The following is a 16,974-nucleotide window of genomic DNA, read 5'->3' on the forward strand; positions in this document are numbered from 1 at the left end:
ATCTGGCTGTCCCACACCGGCCACACTGGATCACCATTCCGTCTCTGTGCCAGGCTCCCCCTCCACCCCCTCGTGCCATGAGCCCCCTGAGGGCAGAGAGGGAGTCTCATTCAGCTCAGCACCCAGAACCTGGCATTGGCTGGTGCCAGTGGGCAGTTGGCGGGCTGACCGAGCCTCCGTGCCTCTCCTTCCATGCTGCCCGCCCTGCTCCCACCCCATCCCATAGCCCTGCTCCTTCTCTCCAGCCGCCCTCCCCATTCCCACCCCCACGTCCAAATCAGTCCTGTCCAATCCCAGCTCGAATCCCCTCCATAAATGTCCTCAATCCCTCCAGCAGGAATTCATTCCTCTTTCTTCTAAACCTCCAAATAATACCCTCTCTTCCTTTCTTATCCTTCAATCTGTGTTAAATCAGTTTGAACCGGAAGAAATGGCTGATATGCCACCATTTTTTACCTCCAAGAATGGCAATTTTGGATGGTTCAGCTAATAGTGATGTGTCCAACATCACGCCTGCCTGCTAAAATACAGGCAGGATGTGTACTCGATTCATTTCTGCGCCCTCCCCGTCTCTGCCCCATGGGCTTGGCTGGGGCCTCACCTGCCCTCCTTTGGGGCAGAGCTACCTCTGCCCTCCAGCCTCAGCTCAGCAACGCTCCTTCTCTTTTTTTTAAATTAATTTTTATTGGAGTATAGTTGCTTTGCAATGTTGTGTTAGTTTCTGCTGTACAGCAAAGTGAATCGGTTACACATATACATATATCTTCTCTTTCTTAGATTCCCTTCCCTTTTAGGTCACCACAGAGCATTGAGTAGAGTTCCCTGTGCTATAAAGTAGGTTCTTTTTAAGAACTCTCCTCTGACCCGTCCCAACTGAATCAGGAGTCCCTCCTCCGTGTTCCTGAAGACCCCTCACCTCCCTCCCATCACCTCCTAGCACCGGGTGGTGAGTGCCCAGCTCCTGGATCTCCCCTCGAGGACAGGCTCGTACACCATGGGTCCCTGGCATCTGGCCCGGCACTCACCAGGAGCGAGAGTGAAGGGCACGCCATTGTTTCCACTACACGTTGGTTCAAACACAGGACAGTAAGCTCTGCTTTCCTGGAGCCCCTCCTCTGGAGTTGAATATCCCACGTGCGCTTGCCCTTGACTGCAAGGGGGAGAGTGTGGATGGTTCCCCACCCCCATCCCTGCGCTGGGGGTTGAGACCCAGGCAGCGTGTGTAACAGCCTCCCCTCCACTCGTTCTTCACAGGATGAGGTGGAGATTGTCTACATCCAAGCCCCACACAAAACGCTGCCCGTGGTCTTTGACTCCCCAAGGAACAGAGGCCTGAAGGATTTCCCCATCAAATGCATGCTGGTACGTACTAGGCGGGGATGGGCACCAGCGCTGAAACCCTTGCCTTGAGGCCTCCTTCCTCATTTTCTGTCTCCCACCCCCGCCTGCTGCTGAGCGCCCTGCAGGTGTGCGTCCTGCCCAAGCAGCCATCACACAGGTGGCCGGGGCATTCCTGGTATGTGATGAGATCTGGCTCTTCCTTTCCCAAAGCCCTTTCTGGCCATGAGCTCACTTTGTCCTCAGGAAAACCCTGCTGAGGACATAAGTCCTCCCCACAGATGCTCTTGGGACTTCCCTGGCGGTCCAGTGGATAAGACTTCACGCTTCCACTGCAGGGGGCACGGTTTCGATCCCTGGTCGGAGAGCTAAGATCCCACATACTGTGCAATGAGGCCAAAAAAAAAAAAAAAAAAAAGATGCTCTTGCTGGAAGGTGGGGGTAGGGCCAGGACCAGAACCTTCCCCAATGTCCAGCTGGAGGCTCTGTCTTTTGGGTGGGAGTCTGGTCTTTGGGGGGCTCCCTCTGGGACATGGGGATGTTCAGGATCAGAGTGGTCATTTCCTCAGTGTGACTTTATCAGCCAAGGTCTCTACATGTGTTTGGGGGGTGGGGCGAGGGTGACATATTAGTGAGTCATGCTTGACTAACCTGGCAGTTTCGGGCAAACTCAGCAAAGAATAATAATAATAATAGCAATAATAATGGTTACATTTATTGAGCACTTGTTCTGTGGCAGTCACAGGGCTAAATTCTTACATGAGCTGACTCATTTAATCTAACAACCTCTAAGGTAGATGCTATCACTAGGCCCATTTTATAGATGAAGAAACTGAGGCTCAGAGAGGTGCAGCAGCTTTCCCGAGGTCACACAAAAAGAGAGTGAAGCTAGAATTCAAACTGGGCCATGAGCACCCTGCTCCCTGCTTTCCCAGTAAGACCCCAGGCCTGCCATCTGAGCCTGGACAGCCCCCTAACCTCAGGCACCAGGGAAAACAAAGGAAAGAGTGCGGGGTGCAAGGTTTGCTGTGGGGAATGGCTTTCCAAGGAGCACCCTGTGCCCCAAGGGGAAAGGAAGCGGCCCTGCCCACGCAGGAGGCTTTGAAAGGAAACTTGAGTTTAACTCGCTTGTTCTCCTGTGCTGAGTGGTGCCAATGAGGGGATTTAGTTGGGGTCACTGGTGTCTCTCTGCCACAGAATCAGGTTAATCCTGTTTCAGGAGCAACAGGATGAATTTGCCAGCTGCGCTGAGACTTTGGCCCTTCTCGCTGATTTCACTCCTATTGTGTTCAGTGGCCATGTCTCGAAGAGTGAGGAAGGCTAGGCTCTCTGACGTCACAAGCCAGCTGCCAGGCAGACAGACAGACATCGCAGCACAGGTGTCCTCACCCAACCCACAGACAGCCTCGGAAGAGGGAGGCTGCGACGGTCTCTTAGCCACGCTCGTCTGGGGTATTCAAATCACTCAGGAAAAGAACTGGGATCAAAGTCAAACTCCTCGAAAAGGCAACCCTCTTGCACTGTTGGTGGGAATGTAAATTGATGCAGCCACTATGGAGAACAGTATGGAGGTTCCTTAAAAAACTAAAAATAGAACTACCATATGACCCAGCAATCCCACTACTGGGCATATACCCTGAGAAAACCATAATTCAAAAGAGTCATGGTTGAGGTCTATTCCGATGGGGCTTTTTCTGTAAACCTACATCGTTGGAAACGCCTCATAGATTAACTGTGTGGTTTCCTTTACTCATAGAACTACCTGTTAGATCTGTGGGAAAGAACTACAAGACAGAGCTGCCAAGTAAACTATGAAAAACCTAAGAAACTTTTTATCTTAGGTATTGGCATATCCCAATGATCTGTACTGTTCTAGGGTGTGATGGCTTGGGAGTGAATATGATTTGAACCTAATACAATTTTAGAGGGTGTCAAATTCAGAACCAGGCAGATCCATCCCTGACCCTAAACATGGTCCTACAGTAAATCGCTTGAGGAAACTGGATCCCAAAGATTACAGGTGGGGAATTTTGAAGTGTGTCCATATTTCATTGGAGATCAAAGAAGCCTAACTAAAAGAATTGTGGGCTGACTCACATGATAACTTCTTTTTGAAAGGGCTATTTTATCTTGAAGATTGTGAGTTTGGAGGAACTAAGGTGATTGGCAGTGGAAAGAATCAGAACATGTGAAATTCCTTAAAAATTTATTGACTTAAATAACTTTGTCTGTGTTACACATAACTAAAAAAAAAAACTCTTAAAAAAAAAAAAAAAGAGTCATGTACCACAGCGTTCATTGCAGCTCTATTTACAATAGTCAGGACATGGAAGCAACCTAATTGTCCTTCAACAGATGAATGGATAAAGAAGATGTGGCACATATATACAATAGAATATTACTCAGCCATAAAAAGAAATGAAACTGAGTTATTTGTAGTGAGGTGGATGGACCTAGAGTCTGTCATACAGAGTGAAGTAAGTCAGAAAGAGAAAAACAAATACCATATGCTAACACACATATATGGAATCTGAAAAAAAAAAAAAGGTTCTGAAGAACCTAGGGGCAGGACAGAAATAAAGACGCAGATGTAGGGAATGGACTTGAGGACATGGGGAGGGGGAAGGGTAAGCTGGGACGAAGTGAGACAGTGGCACGGACATATATACACTACCAAATGTAAAGTAGATAGCTAGTGGGAAGCAGCCGCATAGCACAGGGAGATCAGCTCGGTGCTTTGTGACCACCTAGAGGGGTGGGATAGGGAGGGTGGGAGGGAGACGTAAGAAGGAGGGCATATGGGGATATATGTATACATATAGCTGATTCACTTTGTTATACAGCAGAAACTAACACACCATTGTAAAGCAATTATACTCCAATAAAGATGCTTAAAAAAAAAAAGGCAAACTCCTCACCAGGCAACAGCCCCATCTGCTTCTCCAACCCCGTCATGGGCCACTTTCCCTGTCCCTCACCTGGCTCCAGCCCCACTGGCCTCCTTCCTGTTCTTCAAATGTACCCAACTTGTGCTTGCCCCAGGGCCTTTTCACATGCTGTTCCCGCTTCCCCGTTAGCTTCCCGGCTCACATGTCTGGCTGCTTCTCCACCTTCAGGTCTCAGCTTCAATGCCCGCCTTAGTGAGGCCATCCTGGTACTGAAGGACACATCCGCGCCCCTGGCATTCTCCACTGCAGCACTGCTGGTTCCTTCTGGAGTCTCTGTTATAAATCACTGGACTGTTTACTTTCCATCCTCTGTCTCCCTGCTAGACTGGAAGCACCACAAGGGCAGGGCCTGGGCCATAGTGCCCGTCACTGTACACCAGGCACTTAGCATGCAGCTTACACATGGTGGGTGTTCTCCCACAAGACAACGTCAGTACATTTTAAATGGGTCAGTGGAACACCAGTAGCACTTGCCATATGTAGAAGCGTTGAACCTTGAAGTTAAACAGAATGAAAACAAAAGAGTGCTATTAAATCCAGCTCCACACAAATGACTGCAAAAACTCTGAACCAGGTTTCGCCCTCCGCTTGTTAAGATGGGAGGTTAGCGGGTGTGAAGGATGGATTTGCGTCACCCACTCTGGGACTTTCATCTTTGATGAACCAGAAAGACTGGAGGAGAACTTGGACACATTCTAAGCCTGTGCTGGAACCTGTAGCAAGTAGCACATGTGAGCATCTCCTGCACATCTTGCTCTGGGTTGGGGGGGCCCTTCTCCAGACCATGGATACCCCTTCATTCGCCTGCAGAAATCCAAGCCTGCAGCCTAGGTAGCTTTCTTCTCATGGCGACAGCCAGGGCAGTGACTTGGATGAATTTGCTATTCATTCATCAAACGTTCTTTGAGCACATATTCTGTGTCCAGCTCTGTTCTAGGCACTTGGAATCTATTGGTGAGCAATGCCAAGGCCCCTGCCCTCATGGAGCTGACATTCTAGCCCAGAGAGATAGACAAGGAACCATATGTTTAATGAATAAACACATTACATTATATGTTGGGAGGTGAAATCAAGTACGGCAGAAAAAGAAAGAGCAGAATCAAGGGGCTTACAGGTGCCAGAGTGGTGGGGGGGATTGGATTGCAATTTTAAATAAAATGGTCAGGGGAGGCCTCTTTGAGAAGCTGACACTGGAGCAAAAACTGGAAAGAGGTGAAGAAGTTGACTCTACAGACGTCTCGGTGAAGAGTGTTCTGGGCGGTGGGACAGCCAGTGCAAAGGCCCTGAGGCAGGGCATGCCTGGCACGTTCACAGAATAGTGAGGAGGCCTGAAGGGGTGGAGCTGAGTGAGCAAGAGGCAAAGTGGTAGGAGAGGCAGAGAGGTGATGGGGATGAGGTGTAGTGGGGAGACGGATCCTGTGAGCTTCCTGGCCATCGTAAGGCCATTTGTTTAGAATCTGAGAAACTGGGGAATCATTGCAGAGTCTTAAACAGAGGATGATTATGATCTGATTGATGTTATTAAAGAGAACCTCTGGCTGCCCACTGAGAATGGATGGCAGCGGGGCAAGGGTGGGAGCAGGGAGAGTGGGGATGAGGCTGGTGCTGTAACTGGTGAAAGATGATGGGGTTGCAGACCAGGGGAGCAGGGGAGGGGGTGAAAAACGGCCAGATTTGGGATATGCTTTGAGGACAGAGCCAATAGGATTTCCTGATGCTGTGAGGGAGTGACAAGCCTAGGTGACTTCAGGTTTTGACCCTTGTGAGTGGCAGGTGTCATCCCTTGAGATGGGAGCACTGAGGGAGGAACAGGGGACAAGGGGCTGGGAAGCGGGGATCAGCAGTTCTGTTTGGGGCAAATGTGAGATATTTAGGCAACATCCAAGTGGGACGTTGCACCACACGTACGGCGTTTGGGAGGGAAATGCAGACTGAGATATAAACGTGGGCATGGTCAGCACGTGGATGGTATTTCATGAGACTGGGTGAGACCATCAAAGGAGGGAGTGAATCAAGGCCCGGGTCTGGGGCCCCCAGTACACAGGAGGCTGAGAGGGAGGAATGGCCGAAGCCAAGTGCAGAAAGTGTGGGAGGGACGTGGGGGTGACCAGCTGACTTGGATGCTGCTAATGGACAAGGAAGCCTGGGCACTGCCCATTGGGTTTAGCTGTGTGACCACGAAGACCTCAAGGGAGCAGTGTTGATGGCCCAGCTGGGGAGGAAGTCAGGTTGGCATGGGTTTTAGAGAGAAAGGGAGGATTTGGAAATGATGGTTTTTAGACTTATGCTATCACAGACCTCCTTGAGACTAGTCATCTTCCCAGAAAAACACACCCAAGTTCACTATCTGGAATCTGTTTTCAGGGAGTCTGTGGCCCCCATGAAGCCCCAGGGTACAGACCATCGACTTGTAGGAAGCAGAGTTACAGGTGCAGTAAGTAGACCGAATGATGGCTCCTCAAATGTGGCCTAATCCCCAGAACCAGATGCTGTCTTACATGGCAACAGGGGCTTTGCAGATGTGATTAAGTTAGGGATCTTGAGATGGGGATTCTCAGGATCTGGGTGGGCTCTATGTAATCACAACGCTCCTTGTGAGAGGGAGGAAGGCGGGTTGCGGTGGGAAAAGGCATGTGATGACAGCAACAGAGGTTGGAGTGATGGGCATTGTAGAGATGGAAGAAGAGGCGACCAGCCGACGTGGCCACTAGAAGCTGAAAAAGGAAAGAAAATGGATTCTCTGCCAGAGCCTCCAAAAGGAACCAACATGCCACCCCTTGATTTTAGCCCAGTGAAACTGATTTCAGACTTCTGACCTCAGAACCGTCAGAGATAAATGTGTGTTGTTTGAAGCCACTAATTGGGTTACAGTAGCAGCTGGAAACTAATACGGGGGTGAGAGGTGTGTCACCTGACCAGTCTTCTCATGAAGATGGAGATGTCACAGCCATTTGGGGAGGTTCATTCCAGCCCGAGGTCAGGATGCAGCCCCATTGGACCAAGACGGCCTGTTGTAGAGACAGTTCAAATCCCAGTCTTGCAAACTGGCTCTGGAACCTGAAGAGCCACACACCACTCTGACCTTAGTTTCTGCTCTGAAAATGAGGATAAAAACGAGATCTTGCAGATTCATTATTACACCCGAGTTAAGGTTAATGAAGCAGCGGGTGCCCATTAGGGACTCTTACAAATCCTGGTCCCTTTTCTTGCCCCCCCTGACTCAGCTTTCCTTCAATATTCCACACATAATAATGAGACCTGCTCTGAACCAGCTGCTGAAAGGTTACTCCCTGTGACCAGGCTAATCTTTAAACCTGGACCCCACCCTCTCTTCACCCAGGGACTAAGTTCTCTAACTCTTGGCACTGCTTCTCCCATCTCAGGGTCCAGATTTTGGCTACATGACTCGAGTGCCCCAAACAGGGAGAGTTACTGACCTCGACTCCTTTGGGGACCTGGAAGTGAGCCCCCCAGTGACAGTCGGGGGGAAGGAATACCCGCTGGGCAGGATTCTCACTGGGGACAGCGGTTACCCCAGGTAAGGAGGGGAGTGGGGGAGAGGGGTGGCCAGGACCCAGGGATGCTGGGGAAAAGCAGAAGCCTTCCCTACTTGCTCCCAGACCAAGAAGGCTCAACAAACTTGAGGGGGTATGAGAGCAATCAAAATACACAGCAAGGAATACCTGCTGAGGAGCCCAACAGTTCCAAGCTCAAAGTCCAGCTCTGCCACTTACACACTTTTGGTAGGTAAATATTTACTGAGCACCTACTATGTGCATGGCACTGTGCTAGGAGCTAGGAAGGAATGTAGCCATGAACGTGACAGATAGGTCCCTGCCACTATTCTAGTGGGGGAGACACATAATAGAAAAGCAAACAAATAAGATAATTTCAAACAGTGAAGAGAGCACAAAAGAGAGGGGCAGAGGAAGAGTGGGAACTATGTTAAGGTGACCGGAGAGGGCCTCTCTGGGGAGGGGACTTTTGAGCTGAGGTCTGATGACAAGGAGGACATGGCTGCATGGAGATCTGGGGTGGAGGGTTCCTGGCAGATGAAAGAGCATGGGCAAAGACCCTGTGGCAGGAATAGCTTAGTGCAGGGGTCCCCAACACCCGGCCACGGACTGGTACCTGTCCGAGGCCTGTTAGGAACCGGGCCGCACAGCAGGAGGTGAGCGGCAGGCGAGTGAGCGAGCGAAGCTTCATCTCTATTTACAGCCGCTCCGCATAGCTCGCATTACCACCTGAGCTCTGCCTCCTGTCAGCACTATGGTGAGTTGTACAATTATCTCATTATATATTACGATGTAATAATAATAGAAATAAAGTGCACAATAAATGTAATGCACTTGAATCATCCTGAAACCATCTCCCGCCACCCCCCATCCCCGTCCATGGAAAAATTGTCTTCCACGAAACCGGTCCCTGGTGTCAGAAAGGTTGGAGACCTCTGGCTTAGTGGGTTCAAGCAGGCCAGAGTGGCTAAAACAGACTGAGCAAGAGAAAGAGCAAAGGGCTAGATCACAAAGGACCTTGGAGGTCAGAGCAAGAGGTAAACTGATGTCCCCAAGGGCACACAGCTAATAAGAGTTCACCGACTCAGTGGGACCAGCTCCAGACCCCACGTTTACTCACAACACCAGCATCTAGGCTGAGTCAACAGGCAGTGCTTTCTGAAGCTAAGCTCTGGTCCTACTTACCTTACTGACTCCATGCCTCAGTTTTCCCCAACAAAACTGGGGTGACAATTTCTAAATTTCTCAGATGTTAGGAGATATAATAATAATAAAAAAAGGCATCCCAGGGTCCTGAATCCCTTCCCTGAAGGAGAACCTTGACCCCTTCGCCAAGTCCCAGTCCTGCAGAGACTTCCTTGTTAATCCCCACCCTTGTTGGCTCCCCCACCCCCATCTCCCCATAACCCCTTTAACCCCGCGTTGGCAGCAAGGAAAGCCAGGAGATGCACCAGGACCTGCAGGATTTCCTCAGTGCCCAGCAGGTGCAGGCCCTTGTGAAACTCTACTCCGACTGGCTGTCTGTGGGCCACGTGGATGAGTTCCTGAGCTTCGTTCCAGTGCACAAGAAGGTGCAGCCTGGGGGGCTGCCTGGAGGAAGCCACATGCCTCCTTCTTGGGTTTCCAAACACAGCTCTGCCTCTGCCTGGGGGTGACTGACCTTACCTTCCTGACTCTGTTTTTTCCTCACCCCCAGGAGGGGGCATGTAAGAGGTGGCCTGCCCAGGTCCAAGCCCACACTCCCCGTACCCTCAGCAGAGCCTTCCTCCTTAGGAGACCCAGGGGCAAAGCTAATCTCTGATCCCAGGGTTTCTGCCTCCAGGGCTTCCAGCTGCTTCTGGCCAGCCCCAGGTCCTGCTACAAACTGTTCCAGGAGTGGATGAAGGACGGCCATGGGGAGGCTCTGCTGTTCCAAGGGGTCAAGAGTAAGTTGGCTGTGCCTGTTCTTTTACCTGGGAAACTTCCTCTGCCTTCACATGGTCTCCTATTGCCAGACAGAATCATTCAGGCAACAGACATCTTCTGAGCAGCCACTGAGCACCAGGCTTTGTGCTAAATGCTGGGGATGCTGTATGAACAGGGCAGAATAGCTCCCTGCCCTCAGGACCCACAGTCCGGGCCAAAGTGAGTGAAGGAAACAACTAAACACAGGGGCATTGAGGGGTGTCTGGGAGGAGCTCAAGGAAGGCTTCCTGGAGGAGGCAAAGGTCAAGCATGAGCGTGAGAGATGAGCAGGAGTTGGCCATGCAAATGGGGCAGTGGGATGGGAGGAAGAGAGATATTCCAGACAGAAGGAACAGCAAAGTCACAGAGGCAGGAGAACGCAAGATGTGTTTGAGGACCTGAAGAAAGTTCAGTCTGGGTGGAGCACAGAATGAAATATGTTTTTCAGTGAAGTCCACAGACACTGGCCAGAGTCAGAGGTTGAAGTCACCATGGCTGAGTGTTTTCACCTAATTATCTGTATATGTCCTGTAGCATCAGGCAATGGTCAGACTTCTGTTTGCCCCTCCGGAAACGGGATCCCTTTGGAGGTAAGAGAATTTAAGGGAGCAAAGGTAACACTCTTAATGAGAACTTACCCTGATAGATTATTTTATTAAAGTCATCTGCCTCCCAGATGCTCATAATAAACCTATATGTTAGGAATCATTGCTGCCCCCATTTTATAGATGGGAAAACTGAGCCCCGACTGGACCTGCCGGGAAGAGCAAAATGGACCTCTGAATTCATCTGCTTTTTTTCTTTTCTTTTTCTCCATGACAGACAAAACCCAGCAGAAAATAAAGGACATTCTGTCAAACGAGAAACTGAGAGAACATAATTCATATATGGAGGTACTAGCCTGGCTGCCCAGGAGATGCCATACCCCGGGCAGACCTGACACTCCCACCCCCACCTCCAGCCCCCTTCCCTGAGGTTAGAGGCCCAAGTCCGTGATGAACAGCCCTGGGATTTAGGTCAATGTGTGTGTGAGAGAGAGAAAGAGAGAGAGGAGACCTCGGTCACCACTACAGGAACACACACAAGGTGATGCACAGAAGAGAGAATTGGCAAAGCTGGAATTGGAGAAAGATGGGGGAAACTCTCAGAAACAGAGGGACAGGGGCAGGAGATAGGCCAAGCGTTGGAGCGACCGGAAAGGCAGGGACACAGAAGCAGAAACAAGAGGCAGAGGGACTGAGCAGAGGGAGGGAAGGAGGGAGGAAAAGGAGGTGCCCATCACCGCCTTCCTGACCCTGTCCCTGGTCCTTCCCCTGGCCGGCCTTGGCCCCACCTGCCCCTCCCCCACGGCAGACTGCGCCCCGCCCCCTGCTAGCCCCGCCCCACCCACCGCCGTCCCCTCCTCCCGCCCCCCCAGAAATGCATCGACTGGAACCGGGAGGTGCTGAAGCCGGAGCTGACGGAGCGGGACATCGTGGACGTCCCCCAGCTCTTCAAGCTCCAGAAAGGCTTCGAAGGGACCCTCAAGGCCGAAGCCTTTTTCCCAAACATGGTGAGGAAGTGACCTTCTGAGTAGCCTTAAGTCAGAGAGGCCAGCTGGGCACTGGGTCCAGGAGGCTTGGTTGTCTCCTCACCCGTTGGGGTTTGCATGGCCCTATCCGCCTTACAGAGGCTTTAGGCAACCACCTGGGGGTCAAAGACTATCATCGCCCCCACTTTACAGATGATGCCCAGGGAGACCAGGTCCCTGGCAAGAGGTGGGATTCAGAGCTGGGATTCAGAGCCTGGGGTCTGGCTGAACTGCCCGCTGTGGACTTCCGGTGGCGGGTGAGGTGGGAATGGGGCAGGTTTTGGTGGGGGAGACAAGCAACAAGCAAGATGCTCTCAGGTCGAATTAAGTACCATGAAGGGAATAAAGGTGGGGCACCTTTTCAGACTGGTCCAGGAAGGCCTCTCTGAGGAGGTTAGGCTGGCACTGCCTGGGCTAAGTGGGACTCACCTGTCTGAAGGTGAACTTGAGGGAGATCCACTTTTGTCGAGAACTTTTAACTGATCCCAGCACCATCTTGAAGTCATCTAGTATATATTTCCCATCCCTCTGCCCTCCTGCTCTATCTCTTCCAAGAATACCCAAAGGCCAGGCAGTAACCTCACCCAATACTACTGGGGTCCTTCAGCCCCCTCTCCTGCTGCAGCTGCGGATTACAGTTCAGGGAAGAGCCAGTAGTCCCTGGCACGGTGGTCCTCAAACTGGGTCTTCCAGGGCCCTGGGGTTCCAAGGTAGGACCTCAAATGCAGTGGTTTAGATTTTTTCTGTTCATGCATTGAAGTGCTGCAGAAGATTTTGTTTAGAATAAACCTTCCTTGGCTAAAACGAGACAGGAGGGGGCACCCTCCTCTTAACCCCCGGAATAAAATTGGCCCCAAGCATTTCATTTTTTCTCCAGTTTAGCCCAGCCAGGCAAGAAAGCTGATGCCGACAGCTGGGGGATGAGGCATCTCAGATGAGGTAACCAGCTATGCTGAGGGCCGACTTGGTACCTCCACTGTGCGAGGCCCCAGAGGGAGCTGGAGCCTGAGCCATGACTCTCCCAGGAGCCCCGTGATGGGAGGTGGGGGCGTGGGCCTGGGCGTGGAACAGGCGGAGAAACGAAGAGTGCCAGGCACTCAGCACAGGCTGCATCTGAGCAGTGAGATGCCCCTTCAGTGACTCATAAGCCCTGGTGACTGACTCTGTGCTTACTACGAGCTGGCACAGACTCTGCACACAGGTTCTTATCCAAATGTCATAGCAATGGAAATGTGTTTGGGCTCTTTTTGCTGATGGGGCTCAGAGAGGCGAAGTGACTTGCCTAAGGCCACATAGCTATATAATAGTAGTGCTGGGATTCAAATCCATGTTGGCCTGGAGCCAAAATCCTCATCCTTTCACCTCACCAGGCCACTTCCCAATATAATGGAGGAAACATAGTCATTTACATAAGGTACAACATATGGAAAGTGCCCCCAAATAGGTAGTCACTTATTCACCAGATCATATCAACAGATGTTTATTAAGTGCCTACTCTGTGCCAGGCACTGTGCTGGGAGCTATGGAAACACAGAGGAGGATGACTAATTCACAGGCAGCTTCACGGAGGCGGTGGTACTTGAGCTGGGCCTTGAGTAATCGAGTTTGCCAGAGGGTGGCAGTGGGGAAGGAGAGAACAGTGTTAAGAATGTGGACCCCGGAGTCCGACAGAATTGAGTATAAGTCCTAGACTTGCTGGGTGGCCTTAAGTAGCTCATGTTACAGGTCTGGGCCTCAGTTTGCTCATCTGTGAAGTGGGGCTGTTATTTCCAAAGGTCAGAAGAGGAAGGGGGCCCTCAGATGGTGCCGCAGGCTGCATGCTGCTGCCCCTGACCTGGGCTCCCGCTTCTTTGCAGGTGAACATGCTGGTGCTGGGGAAGCACCTAGGCATCCCCAAGCCCTTTGGGCCCATCATCAACGGCCGTTGCTGCCTGGAGGAGAAGGTGCGGTCCCAGCTGGAGCCGCTGGGCCTCCACTGCACCTTCATCGATGACTTCTACACCTACCATGTTCAGCACGGGGACGTGCACTGCGGCACCAACGTGCGCCAGCAGCCCTTCTCCTTCAAGTGGTGGTTCATGGTGCCCTGAGCCCATCCCCGCCCCCCAAGCTCCTGGCCAGAGGCTCTGGTCCCCTGCAGTGAGGCACAGCAAGAGCTCTTGGTGACATTTTGGCTCCCGGAGTGGGGTGGGGGATCACCCTCTGGGCAGTGGCTTGATTCCTTCCCCTGTGCTCCAGCCCCTGGAATCCTCACCGAGGACCCCAACATGGTCGTGGCATTGAAAACTCACTTCTGCTGTGAGAAGCTGCAATGATGTTTTACAGTCACTTTGTATGTGAGGTCAAGCTAATGCTCCTGGCATTCATTCATTTATTCATTCATTCATTCACTCACTGTCATGGTCGAATTGAATATTACAAACTTGAAGTTTCGACCAGGATACATTGAAGGCCAACATTCCTGCGCCTGTCTTTCTTTCCCGGGCATACATTTGGTCTATAAAATTTTCTATGATCTGAGCCTAGTTGATTCTAAGCTCCCCAAGGAGCCTCTGAGGGAGAGTGAAGGGGGAGGGGGAGGGCTGGGCCCCCCAGGGGTGCAGCACATCCCCAAAGCTGCACTGAAGTCAGTTTCCAAACAGCCAGCCAGGTGAACCGCCTGAGGTGTATGGATGCTCATTTGATTATTTGCTTTAATGTGTGTGTATGTTAAATGCACTCCTCTGTATTTCATGATTAAAAAAATAAAGTTATAAAAAGTTGACCGGATCACAGGGACACTCGGCAGGAAAGAGCAGCAGAGATGATGTCATGTCAACCTCAGGCTTCTCCGTATACCACAGAGCGATATTTATCAGGTTCGAGGGCAAAGGTGCAGCCTGATTCCTGGTCACATTGTCCTTTGAAAAAAAGGCAACAGACATGGAATGCAAGAACCCAAGGGGGACATGAGAACTGACTGTCGTTTCAAACCCGCAAACGTTTCAGACATCAGCAAATTCTCACTGTCTCTCCCATTTGTCATTTCCGTTCCACCAGCTAGAAAGCCCCATAAAGCGGAGTCTTGTCCCTCTTGTTTTCTGCTGTGCCACACGCTGCCTAGCTGGACGTGGCACAGAATAGGAGCCATGGGTTTCGTGGAATGATGTTGTTAGTCCCCATTGTGTCCTTTTCATATGTTTTCTTTTATGGCCCTGACATTAGGACTTAAGATTCCCCTGAAGAAAATAAAACTTGGTGACTTGAGGTCTTGAAGATTGAGGCCAGATTTTGGCTCCATAGAGCCTGAGATGCTCAGAAAACACCCAGAGATGCTGTTTTCAGGTGAGTTGTGGAGAACATCATGGTGGAAAAAGATGGTCATCCAGAGTGTCTGCCCTCACACAGACTAAGGAGAAAGGGATCCATAAACCCGGTCACCATGTGCTTCTCTGAAGAGAATCAGCTCCCCCCCGCCCGCTTGGAATTTGCTGAGGCAGAAGATGCACAAGTGTTTCTTGTGGACAGAAGGGGGCCATGCACAAGGGGAAGCTGGTGTGAAGTTGTCCCCACAAACCTGACCAATAGGGCAGCCTGGAGCAGTGAATGAGCTCAGTAGACAAAAGCTGAAGCCCTCGCCAGATTCCTGGGGCTGCAGAAAGCTGGAGAGATGAGCTGACGGCTAAAGCAGCCCTCGCATCAGCTAAATGCAAGTGATCCTCCTCCAACCGTTCATGGGGGTTGTGGGGCATCAGTAAAGGAGCCAGGGGAGCCCGAGTGAGAGAAAGCACCAGTTTAAGTCCTACCAGCCCCGTAGAGCATCTTGTGATGGCACCCAGGAGCAAGAACTTTCCTGCTGCCTCCCCTCCCTAACATCCATCTCCTCTCCCTTCTCCCGGATTCACATGTTAGTTTTCTGCAGCTGCTCTAACAAATTACCACAGACTTGGTGGCTTAAAACAACAGAAATTTATCCTCTCACCGTTCTAGAGGCCAGAAGTCCAGAACCAGTTTCACTGGGCTGAAGTCAAGATGTCTGCAAGGCCGGGTCCCTTCCGGAGCCCCAGGGGAGAATCCGCTCTTTGCCTCTTGCAGCTTCTGGCGGCTGTCGGCATGCCTCGGCTGGTAGCTGCATCGCTCCAATCTCTGCCTGTGCGGTCACGTTGCCTTCTCCTCTGTGTATGTCACTCCCTCTGCTTCTCTTATAAAGACACGTGTGATGGCATTTAGGGCCCACCCAGATAATCCAGGATAATCTTAGCTCAAAAAGTCTTAGTCACATCTGCAAATTTAGTCACAACTGCAAGGACTCTTTCTATATGAGATAACACAGGTTCCAGGGATTAGGGCCTTGATATCTTTTGGGGGCTATTATTCAACCTACTACAGGTTAGGAACCAACATTTGCCAGCTGGACAGATAGAGGGGAAGAAAGAAGCCAAGCATCCCCTTTCCAGAGTTCTAAGTTTTGCAGCTGCATTAAATCCTAACGGGAAAGACTTAACTTTTTTTAAATTGAGATATAATTGACATATACATTGTGTAAGTTTAAGGTGTGCAAATGTGTTGATTTGATACATTTATATATTGCAATACGATGACCACTGTAGTGTTAGCTGATACCTCTATCCCATCACATAATTATCACCTTTTTGTGGGGGGGTAGATTTAATTTCATAAAAGCAAATTAAGGGGTTTTCTTTTGTGTGGGGTTCAACTTTCAAACCTCTGAATTGAGATTGTTTGGTGACTGTTTTTGTTTTCAGTTTTTGTTGTTGTTGGGTTTTTTTAAATTTATTTATTTTATTTATCTTTGGCTTCGTTGGGTCTTTGTTGCTGCGCGCGGGCTTTCTCTAGTTGCGGCCAGCAGGGGCTACTCTTCATTGCAGTGCGCGGGCTTCTCATTGTGGTGGCTTCTCATTACGGAGCACGAGCTCTAGGCGCACGGGCTTCGGTAGGTGTGCCACGCAGGCTCAGTAGTTGTGGCTCGCAGGCTCTAGAGCGCAGGCTCTAGAGCGCAGGCTCAGTAGTTGTGGTGCCCAGGCTTAGTTGCGCCGCGGCATGTGGGATCTTCCCAGACCAGGGCTCGAACCCGTGTCCCCTGCATTGGCAGGCGGGTTCTTAACCCCTGCATCACCAGGGAAGCCCTTGGTGACTGTTTTATGTCTGGTTCCCGGAAACAGATTCTGCCCACAGGAGGTTTCTGGGCCGGAGGCGGGGGTGGGGGGAATGGTGGGAGGGTGCTCTTAGGAACCATACCTGGGAGGGAGTCTGGGGGGCAGTGGGAGATGATGAACTGGGATGTAGTGACCACAGAGGTTTTGGGTAATCCCCTGGGATGCTCTGGGGCTGGGCCCTCAGAGTTGTCCTGAATTAAGACAAGCAGCCTGCCCTTTGTCTCCGCACATTGGATGTAGCTGCCCCCAAGGAGGGATCGTAACCTTGGGAATTGGCAGTAGACGATTCCCGGAAAGGGACTTGCTGTGAGCAGCCGGAAGCCAACACTCATAGCAGCTGGGGAATTAATGCCTCCGCCCTGAAGAAGGGGTCAGGTGGCATACCATAATGTCCACCAGCGACCCAAAGTGACCGTGGGAGTTGATTATCTCAGGAAACATCACGGAGGAGCTGAGGGAGGACTTCCTCCACTGAATCAGCATGTGAGGAAGCATGGGAATCC

General features: G+C 51.0%; 1 protein-coding gene and 1 non-coding gene across 2 annotated transcripts in view; both read left to right on the forward strand.

Annotated features, from left to right (window-relative positions):
- Positions 1-13,405, forward strand: part of LOC118881857 (protein-arginine deiminase type-4-like) — a 38,243-nt gene extending 24,838 nt beyond the window's left edge. Inside the window, 7 exon segments of the mRNA XM_036827150.1 lie at positions 1,255-1,362; positions 7,670-7,824; positions 9,231-9,360; positions 9,609-9,726; positions 10,568-10,638; positions 11,163-11,297; positions 13,172-13,405. Of these exon segments, the coding sequence (XP_036683045.1) occupies positions 1,255-1,362; positions 7,670-7,824; positions 9,231-9,360; positions 9,609-9,726; positions 10,568-10,638; positions 11,163-11,297; positions 13,172-13,405 (951 nt within the window).
- On the forward strand, positions 3,005-3,135 carry LOC118887346. The gene has a single exon (XR_005017983.1). It is a non-coding gene; the product is annotated as a small nucleolar RNA SNORA18 (small nucleolar RNA).
- Positions 13,406-16,974: the final 3,569 nt, after the last annotated feature.

The sequence above is a fragment of the Balaenoptera musculus genome, chromosome 1 (assembly GCF_009873245.2).
Source record: "Balaenoptera musculus isolate JJ_BM4_2016_0621 chromosome 1, mBalMus1.pri.v3, whole genome shotgun sequence".
NCBI classification, from domain to species: domain Eukaryota; kingdom Metazoa; phylum Chordata; class Mammalia; order Artiodactyla; family Balaenopteridae; genus Balaenoptera; species Balaenoptera musculus.